The 14,535-nt window shown below is 35.7% G+C and overlaps 1 protein-coding gene across 6 annotated transcripts in view; it reads right to left on the bottom strand.

The window, feature by feature from the left end:
- QKI (QKI, KH domain containing RNA binding) overlaps positions 1-14,535 on the bottom strand; it is a gene marked incomplete at its 3' end in the record, with an annotated part of 143,943 nt that overhangs the window by 106,146 nt on the left and 23,262 nt on the right. For all 6 annotated transcript variants that reach the window (XR_013830744.1, XM_079939178.1, XM_079939179.1 and 3 more), the window contains exon 2: positions 1,576-1,718. Coding sequence is in view for 5 of the 6 variants with exons in the window: in XM_079939178.1 (XP_079795304.1) it covers positions 1,576-1,718 (143 nt within the window). The remainder of the gene's footprint in view (positions 1-1,575; positions 1,719-14,535) is intronic.

Here is a 14,535-nt window from a genome sequence, read left to right as displayed (position 1 = left end):
CACGTCTAGGTTATGTCAGTTAACCCCAGGCCTTACTCGTGGCACACTGGTCCAAAATACATTCTCTCTCCTAAGAATCTGAAGTTTGAAGATAAAATCTGAGAGGCACTGATGCCAAATTATGTTAAGAGCAAGGCTCTCAACAGGGAAGGTCTAAACTCCCACTGCTGAGACTCTCAGAACTGCCCTGGTTCCTGTCTTATATGAAGCTTTGCTCTCCAGCTATTCCTTTAACACTCTGTACCACACCCAATTATCTTCCAACAAACTCTTTCTCTGCCTATGTTATCCAGAACTGTTTACATATTTGCAATCAAAAATACTTACTAAAAAAAAGAGTAAATGTATTAGCTTGTAAGAAAACTATATTAGAAACGCATCTTGTGAAATAGCAACACTTTTTCCCCATTAACTCCCATCTTTTTCCCCATTTACTTCCCATCTCCAAACTATAATACTATCCATACAATCAATGCAACTTAGAGTACACATCACATTTTTGACCTTACAATACCAACCCCTTCTTGTATTTCCTTTCAGAAAAGTCCTCTGAAACACAGCAAAAAGCCATCAATTTGCCTTTATACATTCAGTAGGTACTGGATACCTATTATGTGCCAATATTATGTGCACTGGGAATACAGCAGTAAATAACAAAAACAGGTTCTTGTTTTAAGTACCTTATATTGTGCTGTGGAGAGATAAGAAAAGAAAAAAGAAAAATACCAAATAATAAGTGCTGTTGCAGAGAAATAAAGAGACTTAAGTGAAATAATGAGTAACCAGATTGCTTTTAGATAAAATGGTCAGGAGTCCTCTCTGAAGTGACACTTAAGCTAAAAACTTAATGACAAGAAGAAGCCATCCGGTTAAGATCAATGCACAGCAAACATAAAGGTACCTGGGCTGGGAACAGACTTAACTTATTCTTAACAGCCAATTTAACTGCAGTATGTAGAGGAAGAGGGAAAATCATTTAAGATGAGGTCAGAAATAAAAAAGACCATATCATGTAGGGCTTTGTAACAAAAGGCAAAGAGTTGGAGCCTTTTATAAATTAATTGTATAGTATAAGGAGGCTATCTGCAACAAGATACGCGGAGAATAGCTGAACAAGGAACTAAGATGAAAAAAATATTATAAATAGTGGTTATGATAAAAATTTTAGCACTGCAAGGAACCTTAGCTGTCATAAAGTCTAGCCTCTCATTTTACTGAAAGGATGACACAGCTTCGCTGAGGTCAGATCAAAGACAAGCACAAAGTTGTACCTGATGCTCTCTGACATTCAGGCCAAAGCTCTTTCCATAATTCCTGCCTCAATTTGAAATCTAGAACCAAGTCTTTACTTGGTTCTAGACTTCCAAAGTGACACAGCAGCATTCAAATAAAAACATATTTTTTAAAAAAAATTTTTATTAAATTATCCACACCAAGTATTCATGCCTCTAGTCCCTCACATGAAATTTTTTTTAAAAGCAGCTGACAATGCTTAAGTATTTACCATCAGATATATCTCTTCCCAAAGTATGTGAAGCAGGAAAAAAACATTGAATATAAACAAAATATACTTACATCTGGGTATTCTTTTACAGGCACATAAAGTTTCTCTTGTAACTGAACAATAGGTCCCACAGCATCAGGCAATTCTGCACTCCTTTTCTCTGTACTGCCATTTAATGTGTCATTGTACATGTCTTTCCGTACTCTGCTAATTTCTGTTAAAAGTAAAAATTTTAAATGTGTTAGACAAAAAAATATTCTTACTAGCCCGGGAAAAAAAAAAAAAATAAGAGGGTAGGGGAGGATTTCATTGATAAAGTGTTAAAACTCAAAGAAGAGCTGTTGACCTAGTCTGTCATTCTCTGGATTAAGTCTACATTTAACAGAACTACAGTCTTAATAAATTTCTACCAGAAATCAAATTTATACCAAATAATATATTTTATTAAAAATAACTTCATTGGAAGCACCGAGTCTTAACCACTAGACCGCCAGGGAAGTCCCCAAAATAACTTCAGAGCCCAAGCTTTTATTCACTATGTTACAGACCAGTTATTTTACCTAATTTCTCCATACCTAAAAAAACCCAGTCATTCCAAATGATAGCTTCAGCCAAATAACTATCCTAAGAATGCCTATAAGACAAAACTAATACCAAGGCTTCCTTTATACTTCAGAACTAACCTATCTGAATGAGATTTAAACCAGACCACTTCCTTAGATATTTTAGGTATCTTTGGAATATCCAAACAGAGATGTCCAAGAGATACACAAAATTTAAGTTCAGCAGAAGTCTGAGTCTGATACCCAAATGTATAGGTTAAAGCTATAGGAATAGAAGAGATGTCTTAGAGGGGGTATACGGAGAAGGAAGAACTGAATGACCCTATAGGAAAAGCACCATTTAAGGGATGAGGAAAAGAAGATTCAAAATAAGAAGAAATGGAGGTAGACAGGAGAACCAGGGAAGAGAAGCATCAAAGAAGCTAAAAACGACAGATTCAAGGACAGGGTGATCAACAGTGTCAAATACCACAAAAGTACCGTAAGGTAAAGAGCAAAAGAGGGTACCTAGGATGTGACCACTAAGCCATTGGTGATCCAGAAGTTTTGAGGAAAAGAGGGTATGGAGATCAAACTATGAGTTAATGAAAGCAGAGATACCTAAAGTCAATGACCTTTTAAAACAATTTTGACAGTTCCCAGGTATGAATATCACTTCTAAAAAAAAAAATTATGAGAAATCTATCTTAATTGATCAAGTCCTATACAAAGATATCAATTAATTCTTCAAGAGTTCTTTATTAAGCTTCCACGATGTGCTAGAGGATAGGCCCTTGCCCAAAGGAATACACTGTCTAATAAGGGTTGTCATTATTAATTTAGCTGAATGTATCTGTAACCGTCTCTCCATGTTATGGATTACGTCCTCCTTGGGGAAAAAGCTTGTGTCCATTAGTATTTAAAAACAAAATTCCAGGTTTCCCTGGTGGCATAGTGGCTAAGAATCCGCCTGCCAATGCAGGGGACACAGATTTGATCCCTGGTCCAGGAAGATCCCACATGCCGTGGAGCAACTAAGCCCATGTGCCACAACTACTGAGCCTGCGCTCTAGAGTCCACAAGCCACAAGTACTGAGCCCGCGTGCCACAACTACTGAAGCCCGTACGCCTAGAGCCCGTGCTCTGCAACAAGAGAAGCCACTGCAACAAGAAGTCTGTGAACCACAACGAAGAGTAGTCCCCGCTGGCCGCAACTACAGAAAAGCCTGCATGCAGCAACGAAGACCCAATGCAGCCCAAAAATGAATGAATTAATTAAATTTTAAAATAAATAAATAATAAAATTCCAAAAGATTTAATTATAAATAAAATTCAGGTAAGATGACTAGGTTAAAGAATATATAAATATACAAAAACCAGTAATTTCATATGGAAGAAAAGATACATTTACCACTTAAGTTGTATTTGTATGCCTTCCAAACACAGAATTTCAATTTATCGCTGTTAAGGAACTATCAAATTTCACACTTTAATTTTCTTAACTAGTTATCTAAATCACTTTCAGTTAAATAAAATCCACTGCAGTAAAAAGGCATGATCAAAGGTGTTCTCACCCAGTTATAAAGACTGTCAATGAAAATACTGCACTACATTTTCTGCTTCAGTGATGGCAATACTCATGTTATAACGAATCTTATCTCCTAACTAACAATTTGCTTGTCAAAGTTTACCAAATGTTTATCTCTGTATAGCAAGTGAACTTTTTTAAAAAAATCGAAAGAAGGTACCTTGTATTTAACTACATTATAAGGACAAGAGTTGATTCTTTAAGTTCTTTTTTATACTTCTACTCTCATAATAAAATCTTTCTCAAAGATGTCCAGTATCAAATTAGTGTTTATCTTAAATTAGCATATGACAGCAATTCCCAAATCAAATTTCCAATGACCTACAATTTAAATATAAATGATTGTTTACATAATTAAGTAATTACAGCAAGTAGTTAACCAGAGGGCATTAGAAAAATTTAATCTAATTAAAATTGCACATATATCCTTTAGTCAAGGTCTCTATGTAAAGGCACTTTCAACATTAGTTTATTACATTAAAATTTCCTCCTCAAAAACTGCCCAATTCTTATTATGAAGTTAATAACACTCATATAAAAACCTGACAATAGCATAAAAGAAAACCACAGATAAAATTTGCTTGTAGAGATGCAAATATCCTAAGTGAACAAGCTCCACCATAAGCACATTAAAAGAATAATGCACCAAGACAAAGTGGAATTTACAGCATGAATGCAAGAATAATTCAATATTTTAAAAAAATCTTTAAACATAGTAATACAGTAGGTTGAAGAGGAAAAAATGATTTTCAGGTAAACAAAGTTATCAAACTTAGAAAAACCAAGAAAATCCATTATAAATAAGAAAATTCAGGTAAGATGACTAGATTTAAAAATAATATACAGGGCTTCCCTGGTGGCGCAGTGGTTGGGAGTCCGCCTGCCGATGCAGGGGACACGGGTTCGTGTCCCAGTCCAGGAGGATCCCACATGCCGTGGAGCGACTGGGCCCGTGAGCCATGGCCGCTGGGCCTGCACGTCTGGAGCCTGTGCTCCGCAGCAGGAGAGGCCACAACAGTGAGAGGCCCGTGTACCGCAAAAAAATAATAATAATAATAATATACAAAACCCAACAACTTCAAATAACCAATTAGATGATATAATGGAAGAAAAGATACATTTACCACTTAAGTGGTATTTCTCTAAACATTTTTGTGATTACTTAGTAGCTTAGAGTTCCATGAAATTCTGTTACCTGCTGTATCCCCAGCTCTTACAATAGTGCCGGGAATACAGTGGGTCCTCAACTAATACTCAGTAAATTGGACAGATGGATGGGTGAATGAAGAGAGGAATGAGCTTAGCTACTCTAAGGCAGAAGAACAGTAAGAGGTATGGATTAGAGATTGAAAGCAGGCATCATCAACTCTGCAACAGATAGGGTATTAAAGTCAAGAGGACAGGAACTCTGACCTGTTTTCTAATGACAGGAGTATGTGAAGTAAAATTACAATGTAATTATATATTCCACTTAAAATTTAAAAATCCTTCTACCGTGTTTCTTTCAGTCTCTAAGATATCACTCAATTTAATAACAGAAAACAAATTACATACAAGACAGTACTGATGGGAATGAAAAGGTGACTAAGACAGTTTGAGTTCTCAAGGAATTTACAATTTTCACTGTAAACTCTAACCAGCTGAGTACTACCTTTATCAACAGCATCTTTCTAGCCAACAAATCGTTAGCACTTCCTGGCACGTTACTTACGACACTAAAGTCAGGACAAGTTCTGATTACAGTTCTAACAGTAACTGTGTGATTTCAGACAAGTCTCCTATTTACCCTCCCTGTGCCTGAACCTCATATGATTGAAGGTTGCTTACTGAATGACTTCACTGAATCCACTGGTTTCCAACCTTAGGAGGCAAAGACTCATTTATTGTTTTCCCCATAACTCCAATGTTTTTTGAAAGTTTTGTCTCCAAAGCTTTTTATTCTTTAAGGCCTGGCAATCAGAGCTTTTGTTAACGTTATCCTAGCCAAAATATTACAGAAACCTGTCACAGGCATGGGCACGCGCAATGCTCTCAATTCCTTCATGAGTGGGGGCTCACAGGTGTGTGTTTATGAAACATAGGAGCGCTTCAAAACTAGTATGTTTTACATATTCTTTTGTTGCATCAAACATTACATGATAATGCTCTAATGTCCCCATCTCCACACTACCTTCATCAAACTACAGCAGTGGTTCAGAGAACTACAAGTTCAGAACCATTTGCTTAATCACATAGTGACAAATTCCTATTACAATAACCCCAAAATATCCCCAACATCAACACAATTTGTTTTAGACATCTCTGAACTGTTCTCAAACGTTACAAATTTTACTGAATTTTACCTTCCCTGAAATTTCTCCCACTCACCCCCTCTCAACACTGCAAAGCTCATCAAAGAGGTTAAATGCCTCCTTCATGTGACAGTCCTACAAATACTTGAAAAGTTCTGTAATCTAAGTGTCCTCTTCTCTAAACTATATGACATAGTTTTATACCCTCCCACTCACTTAGACATAATCCATTTGTCTATGTCTCTCTTAGAATGGAAAACCCTGTAGCACACACATCCTTCCCTGACCACGTATGAGTATGCAGACTGAGGCTGCCTACCTCCGGTCCCAAACACTCCACTTCCACTGCACGTTTAAGAATATCCCCTTACTTCTCTTATGAGCACAGTGCACTACTGACATGGTAGAGGTAGTAGGCCAACCTTCCACCATTCCATACTTCCAGTGGAAAATTAAAATTCTTTTCATGGTTGTTTTCTACTAGACTAATACCTTCAGACTGATGTGAATCTATCAGTTGACATTCTTTAGGGATGACTATTCTGTGAGTCAAGGATCCAACTAACTGCAATTTCATAGCACACACGTTTCTCTAACCTGGATAATAAAATTCAAGCATACCGTATCAACTATTTGATGACATCTCAAGCTACACTAGAACTGGAACCTTCCTCTGGATCCACCAGAGTTAAACAAGAAATAATCACTTCTGGAATCTACAAGTTGTGCCATCAAGTTGAGAATGTAAGCTTTTCAGCTTCTGAGAGTATTGACCTTTCCAGCATTCAGGCTCCTCTCATTTTCCACGTTTTCTTGAATTGATATTCAGTGATCACATTTTTTTCAAATTTCAATACCCTGAAAACCATTTTTGTCTAGGTCTGAAAATTTGCTTTGGTTATGCTACTTTGTCTCCTCACACTTCTCTGCTTTAATTATCTTGATTTTTTTCCTTTTCCAAACTAAAGCTCAATTATCAGTCAGTAAATTCTGCTCCTAAGAGGGAAAACAATCATTGCACAGTTCTGTTTTATGAAACCTATTAATATTACATCAACAGCCTTAAGTCTTTTCCCTTAATTCACCTAACTATGGATGTAACTAAAAGTTTGTTTTAAATTCATTCTTATGTTTCATAAGCTTTAACTCACTTTGGTTTTGAGCTTTTTCATTACCACCACTTTTACTATATCTGAACTATATTGTATGTGCATCCCATCCTCTGCCACCTTAAAATTTTGCACATTCGTTTAAAATCTGAACTATTAGATTAACTAATAGACCAACCACTCTGTGGAAGAGTACAATGTCAGAATTAGGACAACATGAGGAAATACTGGAGAACAGAAAAATACAGGCTGAGAAATCTAACTTACAAAATTAAGTAGTCATTTCAGAAGCTAGATAAATGCCTGTGTATAAATTTAATGCTGCAAAGTTGGAAGGCTAGATAAAGAATAAAATATAGCCCTATTTTACTTTCTGGTTTAGAATTTTTCAACAAATTAAAACCAAGAAAATAAAAATTAGGAAATAAAATATAAAAAATATTTACCAGCTCAGTAGTAAACAAAAAAAACCTAATGATACACAAGTAATATTAAAAAAAATGCATGAAAGAATTATTTTCAGAATTTGTAACAATGCAAATTAAAAGATGGCTTTTCAAAACACTGAAGAAAATTTCATGCAAACCACACCTTACACTCAGTGTTGTGGTAGCTAATTCCAACTGCTCAACCAGCTATGCGGATATGATAGACATATACATTTTATTTGGGCATCTATCTGGCTTTTCTTCGAGCCTTACATTTAAATTCATCAAAAAAATTACCTTATCATTGTAATACAGCTGGAGCTAAAATACAGGAAGAAGTGAAAAGGTTACAGTGTCATTTGACCATAAATGCCTCGTTTTTTTAATTTAACATTTTCCATTAATTTGTTCAGTAAAGAGCCAACTCTTTATAAATATGTACATATGCTTTGATGTACACAGTATACATTTTATAAACAAAGTTAAAATGACAGCTTTCATCATTCTAAATGAATTTCAATGGGATCTATTATTTCCTCACTATCTGCAGGCCATCTCTTACTGAACGCTAACCTGGTATACTAACACAAAAAGCAAAGTAAGATTTTAGTTGTTTTAGGTCTTAATTAACAAATCACCAGTCTCTATTTACATGAAGTTCATTACATCTTATAGCAATACTATTAAGTCTACTTATAACCAAAGGACAACTGCTACTATACAAAGAGGTGGCTGTTATGTGCCCTTATGTACTTAGGGGCAACAAAGATCTCTTCTGAAAAAAGAACCTCTAACTCAGGGTTTACTAAATACAGGGAAAGTTTTAAAGATATTTTGAGCTGAGCAAAACCCACAGAATAATATAACTTCATTGTGCTCATTTTTAAAAGCCACATCCACAAGGTACAGAAAACAATGAATTAAAAAGCAGGTTACTAGAGAATATGCACTATTTAATGGAATATATTTTGCTTACTTGACCAAAGAAATCTGATTTAATTTTGAGGCAACTACACTGAAACTCGCAAGAAAAAAAAAAAAAAAAATCAAGCTACTGCCAATTCTCTACACGGGATCTTTTTTTTTTTTTTCCAGTTAAACTGCGTTTTGTATTTTAGGACTATAAGCACAAAAAGAAAAACTACAAAATTAAATTCAACAGCCCTCCTTTAAACTGCCAAAATTAACATTTTTTCAAAGTTGTTGGTAAATTTCACATAAAAAATATGATATAGTCCATCCTAGTTCCAAGACTGTTCTCAGCAGCAGTTTTGTAACATGAAAGGTATTTAATAGTAGCTGCACTTCCCTGGAAAGGCTCTTTCAAAGGTTACAGAAAAGAATGTCTATTATGTGATCTAACTTATACTATGTGAATTTTTAGATAGACACAGAGAAGTCAAAAAAAAAAGGATGTAACAACTATTAAGAGTAATCATCTCTGGGAGATGGATTTACAAGGACAGTTTAGCTTTCACATTACGAAATAAATTTTTTTTTTTACAATAATAACACTTAGAAAATTAATTAAGTTATCCTCATTAGGATGGTAGAAAGAATTCTAAGTCAAAATGCAGAATATAATATTGGATTCCCCATATAAAACTATAATGAAGGCTAAATCACTCACTCTCAGGTCTAAAAACAAACTACAAAGACCTATCTAATTATTTTTTTTAAATGAGGACCTCCACCATGCTAAAAATACTGTATATGAATTTTCATGTGATCCTCACAGAATGTGAGGTAGTATATAATACCCATTTTACAAAAAGAAGGAAGGCAGGAAGGAAGGAAATGTTCAGAGAGTAAAGAATTTGTCCAAGGTCATAGCTAGTGCAACCAGCTTTCATTTAGGGTTTCATAAAGGAATTCTGGAATAAGAAGTCCTTGAAACTCACTTTAAGAGATGGTAATTAGAGATGGAAAATAAGAAAGTGGAACAATATGACCCAGCAACCCCACTACTGGGCATATACCCAGAGAAAACCATAATTCAAAAAGACACATGCACCCCAATGTTCACCGCAGCACTATTTACAATAGCCAGGACATGGAAGCAACCTAAATGTCCATCAACAGAGGAATGGATAAAGAAGATGTGGTACATATATACAATGGAATATTACTCAGCCATAGAGAGGAACGAAACTGGGTCATTTGTAGATATGTGGATGGACCTAGAGAGTGTCATACAGAGTGAAGAGTCAGAAAGAGAAAAACAAGTATCGTATGTTAACACATACACGTGGAATCTAGAAAAATGGTATAGATGATCTCATTTGCAAAGCAGAAACAGAGACACAGAGGCAGAGAACAAATGTACGGATACCAACAGGGGGTGGGGGGGATTGGGGATTAGGATTGACACATATACACTATTGATACTATGTATAAAATAGATAACTAATGAGAACATGCTGTATAGCACAGAGAACTCTACTTAACACACTGTGGTGACCTAAATGGGAAGGAAATCAAAAGAAGAGGAGATATATGTATATATGTAACTAATTCATTTTGCTGTACAGCAGAAACTAACACAACATTGTAAAGCAACTATACTCCAATAAAAATTAAATTTAAAAAAAAGTGGAACAATCCAACTTTTGGTTTATTGCTAGCCATGCTGTAACAAGTACAGTCCAGTACTGTTACTAGTGACTACCAAAAAAGTCTTTGCAGCCCTCCTCTTTCACTCCATGCTAACAGAAAGCAGTTTGGGGGAAGAAATCTAGGCCTTGGTTCCTAAAGATGGCAAAATAGGCTATTAGAAAAAACAGAACAGAGTGGAGGAAAGCATTTTTTTTAGGTGAATAAAAATTAATTATTTAATTGAAATAGGCATCCTTTCTCATTCAAATTGGATTTTGTTTGGAGGTTACTTTTAAACCTGGTTAGCTTTACATATTATGTATCAAGTATTATTTAATAAAATGTTGCCTTCTGGTCATTTAATTTTTTAGAATACTCAGGGGAAACCAGTCCTTATCTCTATATAATACCTGCTGTATTAAAATTTAAATCTGAAGGTTAAGAAATCTGGTTAAGACATATCTGTCAATGTATATCTGAAGAATATGTAACGGTAAAACGGTAGATATCACCAGAATCCAGCTAAAAAGTAACACTTGAGAATCTAGCAACTTTTACTAACGACTCTTTTCCCAACCCTTTTAATATCTCTGGAAGAATAAAAATGGGTAACCAGGTTATAGGAGTGGAAGAGATTTTTCACCATATAGGCTCCTAACAGGCCTTTGAATTTTTAATCATCTCAATGTATTAACTTTTCAAAAATACATTTTTAAGAAGCTTTTACTTACAATACGATGACAGTAATGGATTATAATCCATGAGACTATAATGATATAATTGAATAAATACATATGAGAGAAAAGACAGACTTTCCTTGTAGAATTCCAATAAATAAATATAGAAGGAAAAATGGATAAATAAAATCATCATTAGAAAACCACCAGAGTAATAATTACTGCAAGCTAAGAACCATTCGAAAGTATGAAGAGAAATAGAATATCTGTACAGTTTCAGAGTATCTTCCCATAAGATATTTATTAATTACAAAGGAAAAAAATACTGTACAGTAGAAAAGCTGGCAGATACCACCTTAACCACGTGATAGTTAATATTAAGAATAATAAGACATGTACTCTGGTATGATGCACTGAGAAGGGTCCAACAGCACTTCTGTGGTTTTCTTGCCAAAACGCCTAACCTCAATCTAATACTGAGAAAACATCAGACAAACCCAAACTGAAGAATGTTCTACACTATGCAACAACTACCAGTTATCTTCAAAAGTGTCAAGAAAAGTATGATGAACGAATGCGACACTGCCACAAACTGGAGGAAACTAAAGAGACATCACCACTAAACGCAATGTGGGATTTTGGATTGGATCCTGAACCAGGAAAACTATGTTTGTAGAAACACTAGTGAAATCTGAATAGATATAGGCAAGTGAGTAAATAATACTGAATCAATGTTAATTTCCTAATCAGATGAGTTGTTAACATTAACCTCGGCACTACTTTTTCAATTTCTCTATAAGTCTAAATTCATTTAAAAAAACAAAAACCAGAAGTGTTTGCTTTAGCCTTCAGAGTTACTTATTCTAATGGAGTAGGGGGATAGTTGTGGGAGAGAATGAAAGCCATGCAAATGTCTTACTTTTCTAGTGTTTAAAAAAAATAAAAAGAAAATGCCTGCTTAGCAATTAAACTGAGGATGTCAAAATCATTCAAAATAATCTTTAATTTAAAATAATAAAAAAATTTTCAACAATCTTTAATTTTCTTTAACAGGTACTGCTTAAAAAACACATGCACTTTTATATCTTCCTTAAGAACAAGGAAAAACACTACAATCCATAAACAATGACCTTTCTGTGTAGAAAGGGAATCTTTCTAAGAACTGCATGCAGTAGGGAAAAAAGCACCAGCCTTGAGTTTATACAACCTGGATTTTACTTGATTCTCTACAAGATTTAGCTGTGCGGCTCTGAACTTAACCCTATGGGTCTGTTTCCTCCTCTGTGAAATGAGGTTAGACCAGATCATATGCATAGTTTCTTGCAGCTCTAAAATTTTATCAATTAGGAGTGCACCCTCCTGTTGCTTCAGAGAATCCCAGTCTGTGCCCACTCTGTTTCAATACCCCACAAAAAAAGGGCTAATATAAACTCAATGACCAAATGATAAGCACAGACCGCCCTACTCTTGTCAGAATTACACATTCCAAAATGTCTTAAACTGCTGGGCACCAGGACTCAGTTTAAATGACTCTCTTGTAAAGCACCAAATCCTTGTGTGACCAGGCTCTACACAGTTGTATTTGGGGAGGTGAGAAGGGGTCTGTCCCTATGTATTTTATCCTCTTCAAACTTCAAATCCCCGGGGGGTTTAAAAGGAACTTGGTAAACCAAAGTGAAAATGAAACAGAACACCCCCAAATTCTGAAGGAATTATGTCTGTGTAAGGGGGAGAGGTGAATTGCTTTTCCTAGGTAACAATTAATTTCTTTGATTTTTAATTATCCTTTTTAATTGTATTCCAAACTCCATCTAAGCTCAACGTAGGAAAAGCCTAAAATCTGTAATCATGCAGCATGTTCATCTGCACATTACCTTAATTCCACGAACTAAAGCAAATGAACGTCAAATGACATTCACAGGTGTTACAGCAGCCCATATACAAGAGAACTCTTTCACACTATGAAAAAGTTAAGGAGAGTTTTTTAAGGCATAATAAAAAAAAATCTACTACACACACGTTCAAAAAGGTCCTTTTATAGCAAGTATCAAAACTGAAATTAGGAAAGAATAAAACTTCCATCTCTGTAACAAGAACAGCATATACAGTACCCTCAGATGTCAACATAATGGGTATTGAAAACATTATTTTAATATGGTAAACAATACGATTCTCTTTAATTAAACCAAAGCCGTTTTACTTTACAAAGAACTGGATTCAGAAAATCTAATGTTACATATGCTACTGGCAGAACTACACGTACTATATTTTTACTGACTCAATTCTATTATCACTTAATATTCTTGGAAAGCATTTTTAATGTGAGCTTTTAAAACGCAGAATACAGCAGTCTTTTTGAGGTCATAAAACTTTAACTCATTGTAATGGAAACTAAAGCGCTATCATAAAAATTTTACCAATACCATCCAACAAGAACCCTGGTTAAGGACATTCCAGATGAACCCTCTCCTTGAACTCCAAACACCTGTATCCAACTGCCTTTTAAACATGTAACACTGACACATTCAAAATCACTCCTTAACTGCCCCCACCCCAAACTTTTTCCTCCTGATCTCACAAAATGGCAAGTCCTGGGAATGAAACAGAGTTGACTGATGGTGGGGAGGGTACCACACAATCAGTGAGGAGGAGAAGTATCTCTTAAACTCAGATTAGACGAACGAGGTCAAACTTCTTTCCAAGGTATGAGTCTCCCTTCAAAGTCCGCCTTGGAGGACAGCACTTCATTATTACAGTCTGCTTAGATGGATTTCCTTACAGATAAGTACTACTCTCATCGCCACTTTATAGTTAGAAGACTGGAATTTGGGGATTAAGTACTTTCACCAAAGATCACATAACTTGAAAGTGAAAAAGTCAGAATCCCAATCTAGGTCTGACTCCATACTTTATTGTTCCGACTCCCAAAATTAAATTTGGTTGCTACGAGAACAAGTGGTCCTGATGATGGGAAAAGCAGTGATGGCAGACAGTTAAGAGTCAGACAGAAAAGGAAATAAAGACGGGGAAGAGGGTAAAAATCGGAGATATGGATAAAGAAAAAAGGAGGGAAACGTAGAGGGAAACATATTATTGTATATATAATATATATACAATAATAATGAAGGAAAGAAAGAATGGTACAACCCAAATTAAAAGTAGAATGAAAGTCAAAGAAGAGATTCTCATTTAAGCTCTGCCAGGGACTAGCTGCATATCCTTCAACAAATCGTTTAAGGTGTATGACAGGGGTCCCCAACCCCCGGTGCCAATCCGCAGCCTGTTAGGAACCGAGCTGCACAGCAGGAGGTGAGCAGCAGGCAAGGAAGCGAGCGAAGCTTCATCTGTCACTCCCCGTCGCTCCCCATCACTCACATTACCACCTGAACCACTGCCCCATCCGTGGAAAAACTGTCTTCCATGAAACCGGTCCCTGTTGCCAAAAAAGGTTGGGGACTGCCGGTCTATGACTACTCTCATTTACAAGCACATCTAAGATAACTCAAGACCTAATAAGCTTCTGAGTTATACAGAAAAAATTACTTCACTTAACAAATATCTGTAGTGTCTGGAACATAACAGATGCTCAAAAAGCTCTTATTATTGACTGAAAACAACCCATCTTTCTACAGTATCGGGCACTGTGCTAGGGACACACTGGTAAGCTACATGGTTCTTGCCATCATAATTCTTCTAGCAGTAAGAAGTGGTTTCTATGTAAATAGATCAGAGTGCTAGAAGTGATTGACAGATGAGACTGAGCGTCCTGGGATATAAATACCTGGGCCTGAACACTAAACA

This window comes from Stenella coeruleoalba (genome assembly GCF_951394435.1).
Source record: "Stenella coeruleoalba genome assembly, chromosome: 12".
Lineage (NCBI taxonomy): Eukaryota > Metazoa > Chordata > Mammalia > Artiodactyla > Delphinidae > Stenella > Stenella coeruleoalba.
Note: the sequence above shows the minus strand (reverse complement) of the source record. Positions and strands in the feature narration are given on the sequence as shown.